The 18,483-nt window shown below is 47.4% G+C and overlaps 1 protein-coding gene across 2 annotated transcripts in view; it reads left to right on the top strand.

Moving 5' to 3' along the window:
- Positions 1–7,509, top strand: part of RELA (RELA proto-oncogene, NF-kB subunit) — a 507,042-nt gene extending 499,533 nt beyond the window's left edge. Inside the window, exon 12 of one of the 2 annotated variants that reach the window (XM_069644816.1) lies at positions 4,595–7,509. In XM_069644816.1, coding sequence (XP_069500917.1) covers positions 4,595–5,244 — 650 coding nt within the window. In that variant the 3' untranslated portion in view covers positions 5,245–7,509. The remainder of the gene's footprint in view (positions 1–4,594) is intronic. The other variant, XM_069644817.1, reaches the window with a different exon arrangement.
- Positions 7,510–18,483: the final 10,974 nt, after the last annotated feature.

Raw genomic sequence — 18,483 nt, 5'->3', positions numbered from 1 at the left:
GATGTGGAGTTTTTAACATTGTACATTTGAATTGATAACATGTTGTGATAAATATTAAAATGTGTATTTTTCGATAATCACATGGTGAAGTGCCCTTTGTTTGGGTTAAAGAATGCAAAGAATTAAGTACACATACATCAAGTGTGACTGAGCAGCTAGGCTTATCTTAAGAGGGGTAATTTAAGTTGTAGAGTTGTACAAAGAAATCAGTAAGTACAAGTATCCAATTAAACACAATGTATTTATACACAATGATATTTAAAGCATTCTTTAAAAAGCAGTAATTGACTGTAACATTAATCCCAAATTAGGATTCAATTAAAAAAAGTGATCAATAAAGCATGGGAGTAATTAATTCATACGTTACACATGTTCCAGCACTTGGAGGTGATGTCATTCCAGCTCATTATAGCATTTATAAAGTATCACCTTTGCAGCATTGAGTTATTTAAGGAAGGAAAGGTTAGGGTTCAATCAGAACAGACTGCTAAATTATAAGAATAGTTGGATTCTCCCAAAGGGATGCAGGCAGTCTGTTATCCCAGCATTAAAATGTTCAACATTTAAAACCTGTGAGCGAACACGCACTGCCAAAGCCAATAGGTTAAGAAGGAGGCCTTTAGGGAGCCAGGACAGCGAAAGTCAATGGACAAAGTTCTGATGCTCTCCTTAGAAATGTTCTTAAATAGTCAGTGTTCAAAGGAGAAATCCCAGCAACTCAAGAGGAGTCACCTTTGGAAAGCACAAGCTGTAAGGTCAATGCAGGTAAGTTGATATGAACTTAGTGTAGGGTTAAATCGCACTCTCAAAGGCAGGAAGCACCCCAAATGACAAAAGGATAAAGCACCCCAAACCCCACAGTACCTTTTAAAATTAAGAATTTGTTCCAGATGGTTGCCTTCATGATGCAATGCAGTAGACCCTTGTTCCTTGTCCTTGGTCGTGGTACGTCTGGTGGGCTCCTGCGGCAGCACTCTTGAGAGGGACTCTGCAGCAATGGATTTCTGTCGATTTAGCGGCTCTTTGGGGTTTTGCGCCTTTTTCACAGCGCTAAAGAACGAAAAGCTCTGGTTAGGATTTCCTTGATCCCTCGGTCCTGGACTCTGGTGAGGGGACTTGAGGTACCCCAGGTATTGGGCTTCTGCAGCCTTGGAAAGTTACAGCAAGTTGTGGGTTGCGCCAAAATAGTGTCTCCAGTCTAGTGGATCCCACCAGCCTAAGGGAGGAAGTTGTCCTTTATGGGTCTTCCCTGCCGATTTGAAAACGGGGTCGGCACAGCTGCAGGGCTTCACCAGGCACTTTGCGTTCCAGGAGGGTGCTGCTGGCGTCTTCTTTCGTCTTCTCCTTTGGATGTTGTTCTCCAGTGGGCGACTCTGCTCCTAGTCCCAAAAACCTCGCTTTTTATGCAAGTACCCATTCATTCACAGCCCTAGGCTGTCAATCACACAGCAGGGTGACCCTCCCTCACTTCCTGCCTTTCCTGAACCTCTGGAGCCTGGGCGGGCTTCTGGGCTGAAGCCCGCCAAAGGCAAACCACACAAAGGACTCAAACCTGATGCAAACAACCGAGTAAAAGCCCAGAAGAAACTAACTCACAAGAAATGATAAAAAAAGAAGAGGGGGGCCATTTTGAGAAAATGGTCCGCCTTGGGTGCAGCACTGCAGCTGAGGTATCAGCCTGCAGATACATGTCACTAGGAAGTAAAAAAATAAACCACTGCCACCAGCCATTCAAGTGAGTTAGTGTAACAAAATGCTACATGAGGAATGGTTTGAAGGAGTTAATATGTAGCCCCCCAGCACTCCACATAGGGTGGTGTGTGCTGGACCCATAAAGTAAAGGTAAGTAAGACTGGGGTCATCTTACTATTCTTGGGAACAGTAGTTCATCCGAGGAAATGTAGTGAAACATTAAGAGACATCCAAGGGACTTCTCTGTGGTACTGCACAAAAGGTGCTGTGACCCAATGCAAAAGCAGATGCCTATAGCGTTTACCAGGCTCCATAAAATAGTAAGAAACGTAGGAAATCATGTTCAGTAAAACACATGAGTGAGTTAAAAAAAGGTCCCACTCACTCATGAGTCCAGCAAAAGAGCTGTGGGTTCTCTAAGGTTAAAGGGAATTGACACAGAAATGAAAGTCCTCCCTAATACCATTCAAAATCGAAAGAGTCATAGATCCTGTGGCATTCCCCAGGTGATACCTAGAGCCACTCGCATCAACATGTAGCTGCCACAAGCCCCTATCCTGCTCTGTGGGCAACACTCATGTGCCCCAAAACATACACTAAGGGTTACCCCTATCCATGGGTGCCCTAAGGGTATCCCATGGGTACTGTTCACCAAGAACAAAATGAAGAGCTGCATGCTAGGGGTACAGACTGGACTCCTGTGCAGAAAATAAGCAAAACACACTAGTCTAATCCTGTTTTCAACATTGCATTCTGGGACTTGTAGTCCTGGATGTCCTCATAAACAAAGGACTGCAGGTCCCAGAATGCAAAGATGAAACTAGGATGGACAAATGTCTCCCGAATGTATTGGATAATGTTGGCGTTTGTTACAGTGTCCTAGTATATTATCTGTGTTATATTATTTTGCCATACGGGGAGACACAGTAAGTGCCTTTATTTAGGATTTACAACACAGATGCACCAATGTGAAGGAAGAGGCGGCTGATGACTCTGCACCACAGAGTTCCCAGGGAGACAGTAATCAGCATCACAGGCTTCAATAAATTATTCCCAGAAGTGGCAAATATACGCACTTTTGAAAGACATGTGCTTTCTTGGTATGAAGGTCACTAATCGGTGTAATCAGAGTCACGACTTTAGGAGCAGGTCTACACTAATCCTTTTGAATTAAAGTAAGAAATACGAACAACGAAGTCAAATTAATATTACGTTTCCTGTGCTTTCGTGGATACATACAGAGGAGAACCGAGAAGGGATGATAGCGCAGAGGCAACGTGCTTGTCTTGGAAGCAAGACCAAACAGAGCAACAAAGGTTAGAATCCCGGATCTGCGCTTGGAAACCCAACTCGGGTATAAAATAACAATTAAATACATTAAATGAAACTCATAATTTCTTTAAGTATTCATGAAAGCACAGCAATTTAACTGAACTGAACAAGTACATTAAATAATCCCCTTGCCGTTGATGTTTGGAATTGAACTGCTAACAAATCATTCAAGGCACCAACGAAGGGCCAGGATTGGAAAGAAGACTGATTGGGAGGAGACTTCAAGTCGTCCTCAATTGGCCCACCCACAATGCTCAGGGCAACATAGGGTGGTGGCAGTACAAGTCGCCCACCTTGGCTCAATCTCAACGTGTGTGTGTGTGTGTGTGTGTGTGTGTGTGTGTGTGTGTGTGTGTGTGTGTAGGTGGGGGTGTGTGTGTAGGTGGGGGTGTGTGTGTGTAGGTGGGGGTGTGTGTAGGTGGGGGTGTGTGTGTAGGTGGGTGTGTGTAGGTGGGTGTGTGTAGGTGTGTAGCACGTTCAAGTGTCGAATAGTAATCCTTATCCAAGCAACAATTAAAGGAAACTAATGTATTTGTTAGCATTTTGATTTAGTTCTCCAATAGGTGCTGCATCAATCTAGATTGTACCAAACGGCCCCCCTCATATTAAAAAAGTGGTTCATCCTACAAAAATATTTTTACTCTCCTCCTTGTGACCAACAAAACTGTGAAGGAAAAATTAAAGGCAGTTAATTTCAGTGCCCATGTTTTATCAGGGTTTCAAAGAATCACACTTGGTTGATTTGATCCACTTTTGTAGTGCTCCAATACACACTAAGGGTCTCTGTTGAGGTGGGAGTACTTATGATTGTGTACCACGAGTTTTTTATAATTATTTCTTCCCAATCGGTGCGCTGAGAACGGTTGTATGTGCACTCCTGCTGGATGCCTTTGTCAGTGCATTGAGTGTTGGGTAGTGTCCCCTGGCATCGCCAAAGAAAACCTAACTAGAACTAAAGTAGTCTGATCTCCTTATAAGGCTCACCCTATGTATTTAAACACTCTTTCCAATCCCAAAAATAATTGAGCGACTCGTTGAGGATATTTATATGCAATAAACACTTCTTTATGTCCATGTGCCTTCTTGATATTACCAGAGTTAACTTCACAAGAAGGAAGTCTGCTGTGGCAGTACTTTCACTCCCTTTCTGTGGCTTGCAAAGATCAGCTGATGTGTTCTGCAGGTATTCCATGCATATTGATTCCATAGCAGAAGCCAAGGTGAGCGGATCTGTCTTGAAAAAGCTCTTTGAGTTCTTGTTAATGAATTTGGTAACAAACGGCTTCTAATAGTTTCTGAGAATGGATGCCTATGTTTTGACAAGTGATGTTCTTATAGTCATTGAGCGTGACCACAGCATTGCGAAACCTGAGGGCTGCATTCTAATACAACAGGAAATCACATTCTCTGTTAGAATTTCCCAAACCCGTTGACCTATGTTTTTCAGATGTCCTGTGTCTACCCTTAATTTCTTAGGATACATTTTATATTCCAATGCTTTCGTAATTGTGTGTACACTTGGGCTTCTTTCTGCTTTTCAGTCACTTCATTCTCATTTTTCCCCATATAGAAATGCCAGAGAGGATGCCAATCCTGTTGCCTGTGGTCCCAATGAAGTCAAACATACAGCCATTACAGTCCTCTGTACCCTTTATCTTCAACAGCCAGGCTGTGTGTCCTCCCTCATCCTCTTCAGTAACCCTGCAACAGCCCAATCAGGTGTACTCCACTGTGGACTTCAGCAGCCTGGGTTTTGGAAGTAATTTTCCACAGCAGTCACAGATGGCTGTACAGGCCAGCACAACAGCAGATGACGCAAACTTAACAAACCTCTTAGGTTTGCCGAGTTCAGAGGAGCCTGCAATGGAGCTGGGTAACATCCTAGGTGATGGGGACCAGTACGCTAGCCTGAACTCTATTGAGAACTCTGACTTCTGCAAGATGCTGAGTGAATCCATGGCCAACCTGCAGACCCAACATGAGGTGCAGCCAGCAGAGGCCTCTGGTTCCAGTACAGCAGGTGCAGGCTGTCAGTCTACTCTCATGACCTACCCAGATTCCATTGCCCGACTGATGGGTGGCAGACCGGATGATGATAATGGCCAACAGTTGGACAGTGTTGGCAGTCTGCTGAATGGATTCATGAGCTCCATGCCCGGTGATGACAACCTAACATCCATGGTGGACATCGATCTGAACAGTATACTAAATCAGTTATGAGTCACAGGGAGGGCCAAATCTGCTACATATACAGTAAGGCTTTGATGGTGTAATTGGAAGACTTCTGAAGAACAGCGCCCAAATGACAAGAGGATGGCTTTAATGCTTGACTAGTGGATGCATTGTGTTAATGGTCCTCCCTCTCGTCTAAAGGCAAACCGAACAGTGCCAAGGACAAGGATGTGTTGAATAAACTATCATAGCTATAATACACTTTGGACTTTGCCCTTCCAGGCAGCTGCACATATGGGATGTGATATTTTAGAGTTGGCTGTGTGCATGATATTTCTTTGCTTTTTGTTGCGTCCAGAATTCAATCTGGTTACTGAAGGTGCCCCGGCAAAGGTAGCTGGCAGTCTCATTTGGGATCCCAGTTAAACCTGTGGTCCAACTACAGTGACAATTGCAGAGATCCTACATTCCTGCCTTTGCTGATTTTCATCTGGCCGTCGCCCACCCCTGCCACCACCCCATTCCCCAACCTCAGTCTGAGACTTAATTTGTCAATGGTTGTGGAGAACTGAAGTGTTTCACCACTAGAAGTAATCCTTGAGGAGCGTCCAAGTGTTTGAATTCATATTGTCCTTGTAATTCCCTCTGACCTCTAGAGGCGATTCATCCCTAATAGGTGACAGTGTGTGGAGGGAACGTGCACTGCTGAGGGCCCTGCAGCATGGTATAAGTGCCCCAGAACAGGATTACAAATTAATGGGCATCTGTCCCATGCACTGAATACACATCTGTAATGCTTGCTTTAATACACTCCGTGTCTGGCCCACTTGTAACCAGTAAATCATGTATCTAGCTGCTGTTGTACTTTCTTCAACAGTTTACAAGTTGCAATATTTTTAGAAATTGCATTACTAGTCATGGCATAGGGTAAGGAACATCTGAAGCTGAAATAAATCTATATGCAAGGTGGTCAAATAGATTGTGTTACACCTCCTAATTGTACTGTTCCCTTTGTCCCTAGGCACACACTGCCCTCTGAGTTTTGGTGACCTTTCTCTGCACTTTGAGGAAATTAGAGAAATTAAATGCTGTATAATAACCTTCCCACAAGCAAAATATGACCCCCCCACAAAGGAAACATGGCTGGAGCTTTTCCTGAAATCATGTTTAAGAAGTGTTGATTGATAGGAATGCAGTCCTGTCTTGATGGTGTTGGTATAGAGGTGGTTCTTTGGTGTTAAAATGAGAGCAGAGGGTCTTGCATCTGGACCTTTTTTCTAGATGTTGTATCCATGCAATGCCGTTCATTGGCCTACGCAATTTGAGGTGGTGTTGTCAATGACATAGGCTCAGAATACATCTGACTACATTCACAATCGTGGTGGCCTCACCTGAAAATGAAAAAACACAGGGTTTAGACCACTTCGTAGAATTGGCCCAAATCTGTGGCATCCTTAACAGTCTAATTTTCTGACAAGAACACTTTGTATCATTGTTTTACACCTTACTCCTAGTTGAAGACTGCAAGAGCCTATTTTCTACCCCCAGCCTTGTACACCTTTAAGCTATTGAACTCATTTGAATATTATGGATTTCACGATCTATTCTCTGAGTGGTCTTTGTGTTTTCTATTCGTTTTTTGCTTAAATTGTTTTTAGGTTTAAATCCTGTTCATTAGCAAACTTGTGATACCAAAGCACCTCTTTATGAAGGTGAGAAGAGAAATGTATACAATATCTACTGACTCATTCTTGTTTAAATTACCTGGGGAAATGAAGACCTGTTACAGTTTACCATATCTCTTTTGCAGTTGGTTTGGTTCACATTTTAAGTCTTTCTCAGTGTTTTGATGCAATAACCCAAAAAACAAATTACATGAGGTTATTCTGACGTGGTTTAAGTGTTCATATCATGATTCGTTGGTTTAATGTACTGGGTCTGCAGCCCAAAGCTCTCCTGGTGTTTACCACTATAATTCGTATGATACCGCACCCTTGACTTTGCAGGCTAATGCTCATGAGAGTTATAGTCCAAAATATTGCAGATCTAGTAGTGCATGCTGTAACATTTTGACTCAATTAAGTTGATAGCTGCATTATTAATATATCTGTTCTGATGGAAGGGGGCTTTGTTTCCCAGTGTAATACCTATTTGTTAGCACAAGTGTATATTATATTCATATTTTTGCATGTTCCTGACAGCCAGCGGTTCAATTCATGATGAAATGCATGAAAAGTAACTTTCCTCATGCACTTATTGATTGGCACCCCAGATAAATGGATTTGACACAACTGTCAGATTATTTTGCTATTATTTTGGCTACCTTTGCTTTTGTTGGGAAAATGATCTGCTCACCATTTTGCCTACTTTAGAACTTCATCACCCCATCTGAAAAGTTCCTCTGTTAGCTGAAAACCATTTATGCCCCAGGAGTCGAGTACCAGTCTTCTACTTTTTGTTACATTTTCTTTCTGGTGGTCAACAGGTTTTCTATGATGGGGCAAGGGCTATCCAATTGTTAGCAATTGCAGTTGATATTTGTCGATGTCTACCACTTGCTGTCTGACCATCAGTTTCCTGACTGACACGCTTTTAAGCATGTCGGCTATTTACCCTAAAAATTAGGGCCAAGCCTAGTGGAAAGCCTTTAAGTCTCAGAGCAAAAGCTGGTTTTCTCAGGAGAAATTCAAATTCTTCACCAAACAGCCTGATGGGTCAAATTCTTTTCTGCATTACCTATCTGAGTTTTAGGTTCTGATTGTCACCTTAGTCCTTTCTACCAAAGAGGCTTAAACCAACTGCCTTAAACTCCCCACCGAGTTGTCAACTGAAATATTGGTTCAATATTTCATTTAATGCTGTTGGCCTCAAATACATGCAATTCAGTCTAGTTCTTCACCCATGAATAGCTCACTTTTGCAATATTACTTCAGAGTAGGAAGATCCCGTTCTCACATGAGTGCCAGGATCATTTCATGTCAAATGCTTTACTATCCAAAACTGCAATGCTAAAGCATATTTGATTGCAGAAAATACTATCACGCTCATTTGGTATTAAAGCACTCTTTAACACAAGTTAGTCTTTCAAATCTGATGCACCCCCATTTCAGATGGAGAAACTATGACTGGAGGGGCAGAGGGTCAAGAAATACGTATACTTAATCAGGGTTGGTGTTGTGGCATTGAACACACAATGTGCTTGAAAAGCTACAGCATGCGTTAAGAATATTCTCCCAGGTAGACCATCAGCTGAGAACAGGTGTCCAGGCACTGCTTCAATGCACACAGCTGTGGCTGAGAACAATCTGTAACATGAAATTGTTCTAGAGTCACCTGTAACTTAACCTAATAGTGGGATCCTGAATTGTCCAACTATTGATTAAAAGCAGAATTGACCTTGATTATTGTGCCTGTAATTGGGCACCATATGTAAAGCTGAAGAGATGACTAGGTTGACAAAGATCCAGAATCAAATGAATTGTTCTTCATTCTGTAGCTACTTTGACCAGCTGATGAAAGAGGTCCCTTTGATAGACTGGCAGTCACTACGACGTCCGTGTCTATGCCATCAGGGTTTGGTTCTTTCAAGTGCTCCTTGTTCTCCTTGTCTTGTGGACTTTCAATGCCTCCTCTGCCACTGGTGCCGCTGTCTCCCAATCTTTGTCCAATCCTTCAGACAACCTAGACTAGGATGATCGGGATTATCCTGACAAGCAAGATCCTTCCTCAGTGAAGGCATTTCCCGACAGCATGGTAGGGTTGCTGAATTTTGAGAGATTTCTCTTTTGAAGGCTCTGAAAGCCAAGCCTCAGTCAGAGCAGCTAAAAACCCTGGGTGTTCAGGGGTTCAGCAACAGGTGGATGTAGCCTGAGGTCTTCAAGATCTAGCAAAAACCCCACAGCACCCCAGTGATCAATAGAAGGGTGGCTGTCTACAGTTCACTTATTCCCTTTGATGTGGTATGCCTAACCTCTGCTCCATTCATCAGTTGTAGCTGCAGCTACACTGTACCACCCTCACCTTCTGGTGTGGGAGGGGAGATACGGCCTCTGCTTTGGGCACCGAAGAGAAGCTGCTTTATAGGATAGGGATGAGAATCTGCCAGAATTCATTACTCCATTTCAGTCAAGAAAATGGATGCCTTACTAGATGTGCCTTTTCTGATGTTCTAGAAAGAGGTGGCTAAGTTTGAGACATTCTTTCCCCTTGACAAACTGGAGTGGTTAGTCTGGCTTTGGAGGCTAAACAAGTGGTGAATTACAGAACGGAATTTGCTGTACACCATATTGACAGTCTCATTGTATGCTTTGAGGCACTAATGTATGCATCAGGCCTGGATGACCACCGCAAAATGTAATCATGATCAAGAGAAGATCCTCTGCCTACCCACTGATGCAATCAATTTGTACTATTTTTCCATGGATGAAGAATTGAAGAAAAAGACCTGCACCCAGATTACCACGTTACATGCACAGGCTCATTAAGACTTGTTCCAAGATTTTTCGACTCTTATAACCGCATGAGGCATTTCATTCCCAATTCTTCAGGGGGTTTCAGGACAGACATATAAGGCAACCAGATAGTTCCCCCTAGTACCGAGAGGTACAAAAGGCAGTGCACCTCCACCAGGAGTTTCTTTCAAGGCTCTTTGACTTTTCCAATCCAAAGTGTAAACAATGCAGATGTTCAACCCCATGTTTCTTGTTAAGATGGTTTTCAATAAGCGGCCCTGGTACACAGAGAAAACAAAGAAGTTAGTCAAAACCCAATACAGGTAGGTGACCGGGCAGCCTAGGCTTAGTCTCAGGAAAAGTATGAGAAAGTTCTAGGCTACAATGAGTCCATATAGAGCAACACTAATAATTCAAGTTGGAAATCAGTATATAAAAATACAATTATTTATTAGGCCTTTTAGTTTAGCTTATAAAAATCACAGGTATTGTCAATCAAAATAATATATAACAGATATACACATTCACCAATAGGAGAACAAAGATGCATATGAATTAGTTACCAGTATTCAACAGGTGAAGTACTCAGATGCAAGGACAATAGATAGAAATAGTTGGAATAAACACAAGAACAGTTTCCCTCTATCGTATGAAGTTCAACCCTAATATGATATGGGGCCTTGTGCCCCAAAGTCACAAATTACAAGCTATAGCTTCAAGTTACACGTATACAAGTAACACAAGCGTTTACCCCAAATTGGGTAAGTACCCCACTCTATCCTATTCCCAAGATAAAGTCCTAGAAAAGAATCTATGGCCCAGGTTTGGCGACCAAAGGGAGTTTGGGACAAGAGGTTTGCACCCAATGTTACCCTATGGAGCGGGGTGCGGAGGAACAGAAACCGATAGACTAGCTTCCCACCTTTACTCAGATGCTTCCAAATACCACTGCAGGTCTTCCGTAATCCATTAAGGACACAATCGTCTGCATTTAGTTTGGGTGAAGAAGGGCCAGGGATGTAGGTGCTGAGTCAATTTTGGTGTTGAGAGTTGGTCACGTTGCACAGCAAATGGTTTGTCAGCTTCCAGAAAAAAAAACAAATGATGAAAAGATGCAGACGTCTGTGGTGCAGACCCTTCAGGACACCTCACAGGATTGAACAAAGATTGTTGCAACAAAGTTCACCACGGTCAGGTGGTGACAGACTTTCGTACATCGGCAAACACAGAAGCAGCCCAGGCACAGCTTCCCTTAGCGGGAGATGGCTGAATTTGCAAGGACGGGTGACTTGTGGCACAAAGACTCGACTCCGAACAAAGACGGCTACAGCATGGTAGCGTAGGTGAGAGCTGGTCAGTCTACCGGTTGTTCTTGGGACACCTATTAAGGCTCCCAAGGAACGGACCCTCTAGCACGGCTCACGGCTGGTGGTTCACACAGGTCCAAGGGTTGAAACACCAATCCTCTTCTGAGGTCAGGCAGTGGAGCAGGGATTCACCAGGCCAATCACTTGGAAGTCCATGCTGGTCAGCTGCAGTGGCTGTCATCGGCCGGCTGCTCTTTTTTCGTAGACCTCTTGGTTCGACGATCTGTTGAATAGCTGCAGGAACCTTCCTTTTATCCAAGATTCAGGCTGGGAGGACGCCCAAGCCCACTAATGGTAAGGATTTAAACATTCAAACAGTCATGGGTTTTAGGTGGCATAGGATGTGGACTGGGACCAGTCAGTCTCTCACTCTCTCGCTCTCACTCTCTCTCACACACACACACGGCTTAACTGAACTCCATGCAGTCAGGACGGGTTCAAAACAAGCAAAAATAATGGGGTTGCATAGATTCCGTTGCAACCACATTCTTGTTGCTTGTTTTGAGCCAAGTGAAAGGTGGAAAAAAATATTTCCCAACATTTCTCCAGTGGGAAGCAGAAACTGTAGGGTTTTCTCCTCAGACCCCTTGGAATGTTTGTTTGCTGTTGGGAAAACAACCTCTGCTTTCAGCCACTCATTCATGTCCCCCCCCCCCAGATTGGATCAACCACTGTCTTCCAGTGGGTGTTTTTCGAGGGGATTGGGTCCTCTGACGTATTCCATATCTATGACATGTAATCACCACAGCTGTGCTGCTTCGGAAACTTGTTTCGGCGTCTGCATCCTGCGTCGATGACGTTGATGCGCCGTCGTCGAGGACCTCCTCCGACGTCATCCGATGTGATAAGTAGGACGCACAACGCCCGTAGCCTCAGTTCCGTTTTTTCCGCAGACGTGTTGCTTCGTGTTTCTCGGTTAAACGCCTCGACTCTTTGGAGTTCTGTTCTTCTCGGTTCTTCGAACCTGTTCGTTTTGTGAAAATCCTTCGTGTGAAGATGTCTTTTACTTCGTCTTCGACCCCGCGTCCGGGCTTCAAGAAGTGCGGGGAGTGTGGGTCCAAGATGTCGGTGACGGACTCGCACGACGCCTGCCTCTGGTGCCTCGGGGAGGCCCACGACACGGATGACTGTATCGACTGCCAGTCGCTCACGTCCAAAGCCTTACGCGAACGTAAGAAGTTGTCGGTAGGTCGGATGTCCAAGCCCCGGAAGTCGAAGTCTGCGGGGCTTTCGACGGATGATTCGAGGCGTGACTCTCCGCGTCATCGTCGGAAGTCTTGTGGGTCTCCTTCTAGGAGTCGGTCTCGCCACTCCTCAGCCTCTTCGAGGCATTCTCGGAAGCGCCGACACCGGTCGTCTTCCAGGTCCTCTTCGGAGGACTCTGCCCGGCACGCCGCTTACCCCACCAGCCGTGCGACGCCGGAGGAATGGGCTTCCTTCGGGAAGAAAATGCTGGCGATTCTTGAGTCGCAGGGTACTAAGCCGTCCGCGCCCCCGAGTGGGGTCGGCCGTGAGAGGTCGAGAGACACCGCTCGCAAGAGTGGTCGGCACGAGTCACGGGAGAGGTCCCGTTCGGACAAGGAGACTCGTTCTCGACGTACCCGTTCCAGGTCCCGGTCCTCGACGCGTTCGAGACCGTGTGCACCTGTGAGGTCTTCGAGGAAGACATCGACGTCTGAGGCGTCGAGGGCGTCGACAGGCTTTCTCGATGCTCCGGCTCCGAGGAAGTCGTCAAAGCCGTCGACGCTCAGGTCGTCGAGGGACACGCTCAGGGCTCCGGCTTTGAGGGCTGTGTCGACGCCGCCGATGCTGGAGGCGCTGCATCTGACGTCGACGCCGATTTCCTCGACGTCGATGCCGGTTCTCTCGGCGCCGATGCCGGTTCTCTCGGCGCAGATGCCGGTTCTCTCGACGTCGGCACCGATTCGCTCGACGCCTTTCGTGTCGGTGGTACCCCGTGGCACGGGAGAACCCCCTAGGAAGGCTCTGGTTAAGAGCAAGCGCTCTCGGGTGCCTTCTTTTCGCCACCTGGAATATATTTCAGAGGCGGATGAGGGTTCTGATGGCCTGGTTCCTAGTCAGGTTCCAGATGACATTGTCTCGGGCCATAGTCATTTTGACGAGTTGAGGCAGTCACTGCATGATGCCAGTGGACTGGACACCTCTCCGGAGGTGGAGTTTTGTAGGCCTGAGTCTGGCTCTCATGCCGATTCCTCGTACCGGCGCCTTATGGCTAGGGTTTCTGAGTACTTGGGATGGTCTGCTCCCCCAGGGGAGTTTGTGCAGGATGATCTAACGGACATCCTTGATGTTGGTCCCCCAACTGACCCGGTACTGCCGTTCCATATGGCTTTACAGAGAAGGGTGGCGGCGGCTTGGACTGCTCCGGAGAGTCTCCCGGCGGTGGGCAGATCCTTGTCGCGAAAATACCGTCCAGCCAGTAGCGACCCCTGCTACTTGACCAGGCACCCCACTCCGGAGAGTTTGGTGGTGCAGGCGGCCACGGCCCCGGCAAAGCAGGCGTTGTACCCTACCATCCCTCCTGATAGGGACGACAAACGTTTTGATGGCTGGGCATAGAAAGTGTTTTCTTCTGGTGGTATGGCGCTTCAGGCGGCCAACTCCATTTGTGCCCTGTCTCGTTTCACGCACACTCTGTGGAACTGTGTTGCGTTAGCGGCTGAACATATTCCCGAAGGGGACGAACGGGATGGTTTCCTTGCTATGGTCCAGGATGGTAAGGATGCCATCTGCGAGTCCGTTCAGTCGGGCTTGGACTTAGCTGAATGCGTCAGTAGGTCCATGGCGGCGAGCACCGTGATACGCAGGTTTGCGTGGTTGCGGAAATCGGGGTTTGCTCCTGATGTGCAGTCCCGGCTCCTCAACATGCCTTTTGACGGTGAACACCTTTTTGGCAGCAAGGCTGACGGGAGCCTTGAGAGGTTGTAGACCTCAAAAGCTGCAGCGAAGTCGTTGGGTGCTGCAGTTCGCCAACCTCCGCCTTTTCATCCTAGGGGACAGCAGTGGAGGAGTGGTTCCTTTCGCTATTACTCGTCCTTCAGTAAAGCGAGAAGAGCTGGCAGTCAAAGAGGCCAACGCAGGGGTACCAGAGGTGGACGACAGGGTACCCGTGGTGCCAAGGCCGCTTGGGCAGTTACCTCTTTGCCCTCAGATAGCGCGGCAGCCGCTCCCACTCAGTCATGAGGCCATGTCCCATGGTTCGCCGGTTGGGGGAAGGCTGGCGCAGCATCTTGTAGAGTGGCAAGCCATTACTTCAGATGTGTGGGTTCTGGAGATCATAACCCACGGCTACTGTCTTCCCTTTCGGCACAGGCCTCGCGACAATCCACCGGGGAACCTCTCTTTGCAGAGTCCGGATCCGCTCCTTGCGCAGGAAATTCAAGCCCTGCTGGAGAAAGGCGCCATAGAACTGGTGCCTGTAGCGGAGAGGAACAAGGGATGGTATTCCCCTTATTTTTTGATTTCGAAGAAAGACAGGGGATTGAGACCCATCATGGACTTGCGCGGTTTGAACAAACTCCTCAGGAAGGACAAGTTCAAGATGGTTACTCTCCCTCAAGTCCTCCAGGCCCTTCAGCTTCAGGACTGGTTGGTGTCACTCGACCTCAAGGATGCTTACTTCCATGTGCCGATCCATCCTAAGCACAAGAAGTACCTGAGGTTCGCGGTTGGCGACTCGCACTTTCAGTTTCGGGTCCTGCCGTTCGGATTGACCTCCGCCCCGAGGGTTTTCACCAAGCTCATGGTGGTGGTGGCAGCGCATCTCAGGCAAGGGGGGATTCATGTCTACCCCTACCTGGACGATTGGTTGATCAGGGGGAGCTCTCCCGAGCAAGTCCTGGATCATCTGTCCGTCACCTGCCACTCCCTTCACAGGCTGGGCTTCTCCCTCAATTTAAAGAAGTCCCATTTGACGCCAACACAGCGGCTCCAGTACATCGGAGCATTGCTCGACACTTCCCTGGGGCAGTGTTTTCCACCCCAGGTGAGGGCTCTTCACATTCAGCAGATGGTGCACAAGTTTCAGCATGCCCAGACGCTCCCAGCGTTCGAGTTCTTGAGGTTGCTCGGCCTCATGGCATCCTGCATTCTTCTGGTGCCAGAGGCTCGCCTGCGTATGAGATCTTTGCAGTGGGCACTCAAGATGCAATGGTCGCAGTCCTCTGGCAGGATGTCGGATCGGTTCAGGTGTCGCCCTCGGTCGCCCGGGACCTTCTGTGGTGGGCCGTCGACGGCAACTTGGCTTCCCTGGCCGGAGGTGACGATCGTGACGGATGCATCCCTCACGGGATGGGGAGCTCATGCCAACGGGCTGACAGTCAGCGGTCGTTGGTCTCCGTCGGAGTCCAGACTCCATATCAATCTGTTGGAGCTGAGGGCCGTCAGGCTATCCCTGAAGGCTTTTCTGCCGACTGTGCGAGGAAAGAGTGTCCTGATCCTGTCGGACAACACAGTGGCCATGCACTACCTCAACAAAAAGGGGGAGGGGCAGGGTCACTTCCTCTGTGCAGGGAGGCGATGCAGCTCGAGTTCTGGGCCATCCAGCAGGAAGTTTCGATCTCGGCAGTTCATCTGGCCGGAGTCGAAAACGTGATGGCGGACGCTCTGAGCAGGCAGAGCGCGATCTCTCACGAGTGGGAGTTGGCTCAGGAGATTCTCCTGGAGATCTTCGCCCTTTGGGGGACCCCTCAAGTGGATCTCTTTGCCTCCAGTGTCAACCGGAAGTGCGAAAGGTTTTGCTCGCGGGAATTTCCTCCAAAAGGAGCCTTAGGAGACGCTTCGTGGTGGAGTGGTCATTCCCGCTGCTGTATGCGTTTCCTCCAGTCCCCGTCATCCCGCAAGTGCTGCGGAGGTTACGGAAGTTCGGTTCCCGGATGATCCTCATTGCGCCGGCGTGGGCTCGGAGGACGTGGTACCCGGACCTTCTCGACTTGTCCATCTGCCCTCCACGTCGTCTTCCCTACCGAGACGATCTGCTCTCACGGGAGGGCGGTCAGGTTCTCCATCCAGAGGTCAGATCCCTCAACCTTCACGCTTGGCTTCTGAAAGGTTGAGGTATGAGGATTGGGACCTCCCTGAAGACGTGATGGAGGTGTTGCTTTCGGCCCGAAGGCCAGCAACAAAGTCTCTGTACCGTTGCCGTTGGCGTAAGTTCTGCGATTGGTGCAGAGTTCAGAATGTGGATCCTTTTGCATGTGACATCCCCATGGTTCTGTCCTTTTTACTTTCTTTGGCCCACAGGGGCTTGCAAGTGGGTACCATTAAAGGTTACCTGGCGGCGCTGTCCATCTTTAAGCGCTCGTCTGAAGAGTGTTCTTACTTTAAAATCTCTTTAATTTCACAGTTTCTGAAAGGGCTCACTAATGTGTTCCCTCCGTCTCCTTTCCTGGTGCCCGGTTGGGATTTAAACCTTGTTCTTAAGTTTCTTATGGGTGCTCGTTTGAGCCTGTACATTCTTGACCTTTGAGGCTGTTAACTCTGAAAACTGTGTTTTTAGTTGCGGTTACTTCCGCTCGCAGAGTGAGTGAGTGAGTTACAGGCACTTTCAGTTAAGCCACCCTTCACTGTATTTCACAAGGACAGGGTTGTCCTTAGAGTTCATCCTTCTTTACTTCCGAAGGTAGTGACGGAATTTAATTTGGCCCAGAAGGTTGTTCTTCAGGCATTCTATCCTCCTCCGCATCCTGGTAAGGAAGAGGAGAGGCTCCATAGGCTTGATCCTAGGAGAGCTTTAAGCTTTTATGTTTCACGCATGTCCCGGGTCAGAGTGGACGATCAACTCTTTATTGGTTACGCTGGAAAGTGTTTGGGGCAAGCTGTGACGAAACAGACTTTGTCTCGCTGGGTTATTTTAGCCATCTCGGAGTGTTACCGCTTGGCGGGTAAGGACCCACCGGCTGGCTTGCGGGCCCATTCTACCAGGGGTGTGGCTGCATCTACTGCCCTGCAGAGGGGTGTTCCTATTCGCAACATCTGTGATGCAGCCACCTGGGCTTCAGTACATACATTTTACGTCACTATTCCCTCGATTCCATCCGAGGGCAGGATCTGGCCTTTGGCAAGGCGGTCCTTTGCTCTGCTATTTGATTGGCTATTCTAAATTTTGATTCTAAATTCTTTCCCTCCTCCTTGCTCTGGTACTGCTTTGGGAGTCTGTCATAGATATGGAATACGTCGGAGGACCCAATCCCCTCGAAGAACAAGTTACTTTCTTACCTGGTAATGTTCTTTCGATGGGATGGTCCGACGACGTATTCCATATCGCTCCCGCCCTGCCTTCCACGCTGCAGAATTTCTTTTGCGATTGCAGTTTACGTTCCGCAAGGCTTTGTGTCTGACTGGCAGTTGACTAATGTCACACGTTCTGGGGGAAAAAACTACAACTGAGGCTACGGGCGTCGTGCGTCCTACTTATCACATCGGATGAAGTCGGACGTCGGAGGAGGTCCTCGATGACGGCGCATCGACGTCATCGACGCAGACGCCGAAAAAAGTTTCCGAAGCAGCACAGCTGTGGTGATTACATGTCATAGATATGGAATACGTCGTCGGACCATCCCATCGAAAGAACATTACCAGGTAAGAAAGTAACTTGTTCTTTTTGGCCATAGGCAGTTACATTACCAGGTCCCTTTCTCTGTACTGAATTTTACAAAGATGTTGTTCTTGGAGGCTACACACCACCTACTGGAGGGGTTCTGTATCTATCCGTACCTAGCCAATTGGCTAGCTCATGAAGCCAACCACCAGGAGGTCACCAGCTCCCTTCCGCCCACCCTCTTCAATCTGGGTCTTTCTGTGAACCAGAAAAATACTTCATTGATGACTTCTCATAGTCCAAAGTTAATTGCTTTTCATTTGGACATGGCAGGAGCTAAGTTGTTACCTACCATAGAGAGGACATGCAAAACACCTACCAAATCTTCCTACTTGAGAAGCAAATTCAGCATGGTGTTTTCAGAGGCTCTGTGCTTCATGACCGCATGAGTTCTTGCAGTAGTAACTCACGCTTGCCTCAAAATGAGAGGGTGATTGTTTAGCTGGCGGGGAGAGAAGACAGCCACCGTGGTTGTGCTTGGCTCCAAGAACAAAGCAACATCAGTGAAATCAACATAGCTGGTGAGTGTAGAAGGCAAGGTTGCAAGCAACAACATTGTATGGCGAGCGCTGGATCAAACATTGTTAAAATTTGTGTGATAAAAAACGCAAGTAAAGTTGAACTGCTGATGAATGTTTGAACTTTGAACGAAAATACAATACCTTTGACAGTGATCTGTCACTGCGGGTGTGCTCAGTCGAAGGTCTCTCTAAGGTATGCAGCTGAGAAGTGAAAGTTGGATTTGTAATAAGAAGAAAGAAAAGAATTGTGAATCAAAGTGGTCCTGCGTGTCATGATCCCAGTCAGTGAGCATAGTCCTCATTCAGGCATTCAGGCTAGGCAGGGAACA

This window comes from Ambystoma mexicanum, chromosome 2p (assembly GCF_040938575.1).
Source record: "Ambystoma mexicanum isolate Mex_15411 chromosome 2p, UKY_AmexF1_1, whole genome shotgun sequence".
NCBI classification, from domain to species: Eukaryota; Metazoa; Chordata; class Amphibia; order Caudata; family Ambystomatidae; genus Ambystoma; species Ambystoma mexicanum.
This window is presented reverse-complemented; position numbering and strand designations above follow the sequence as displayed.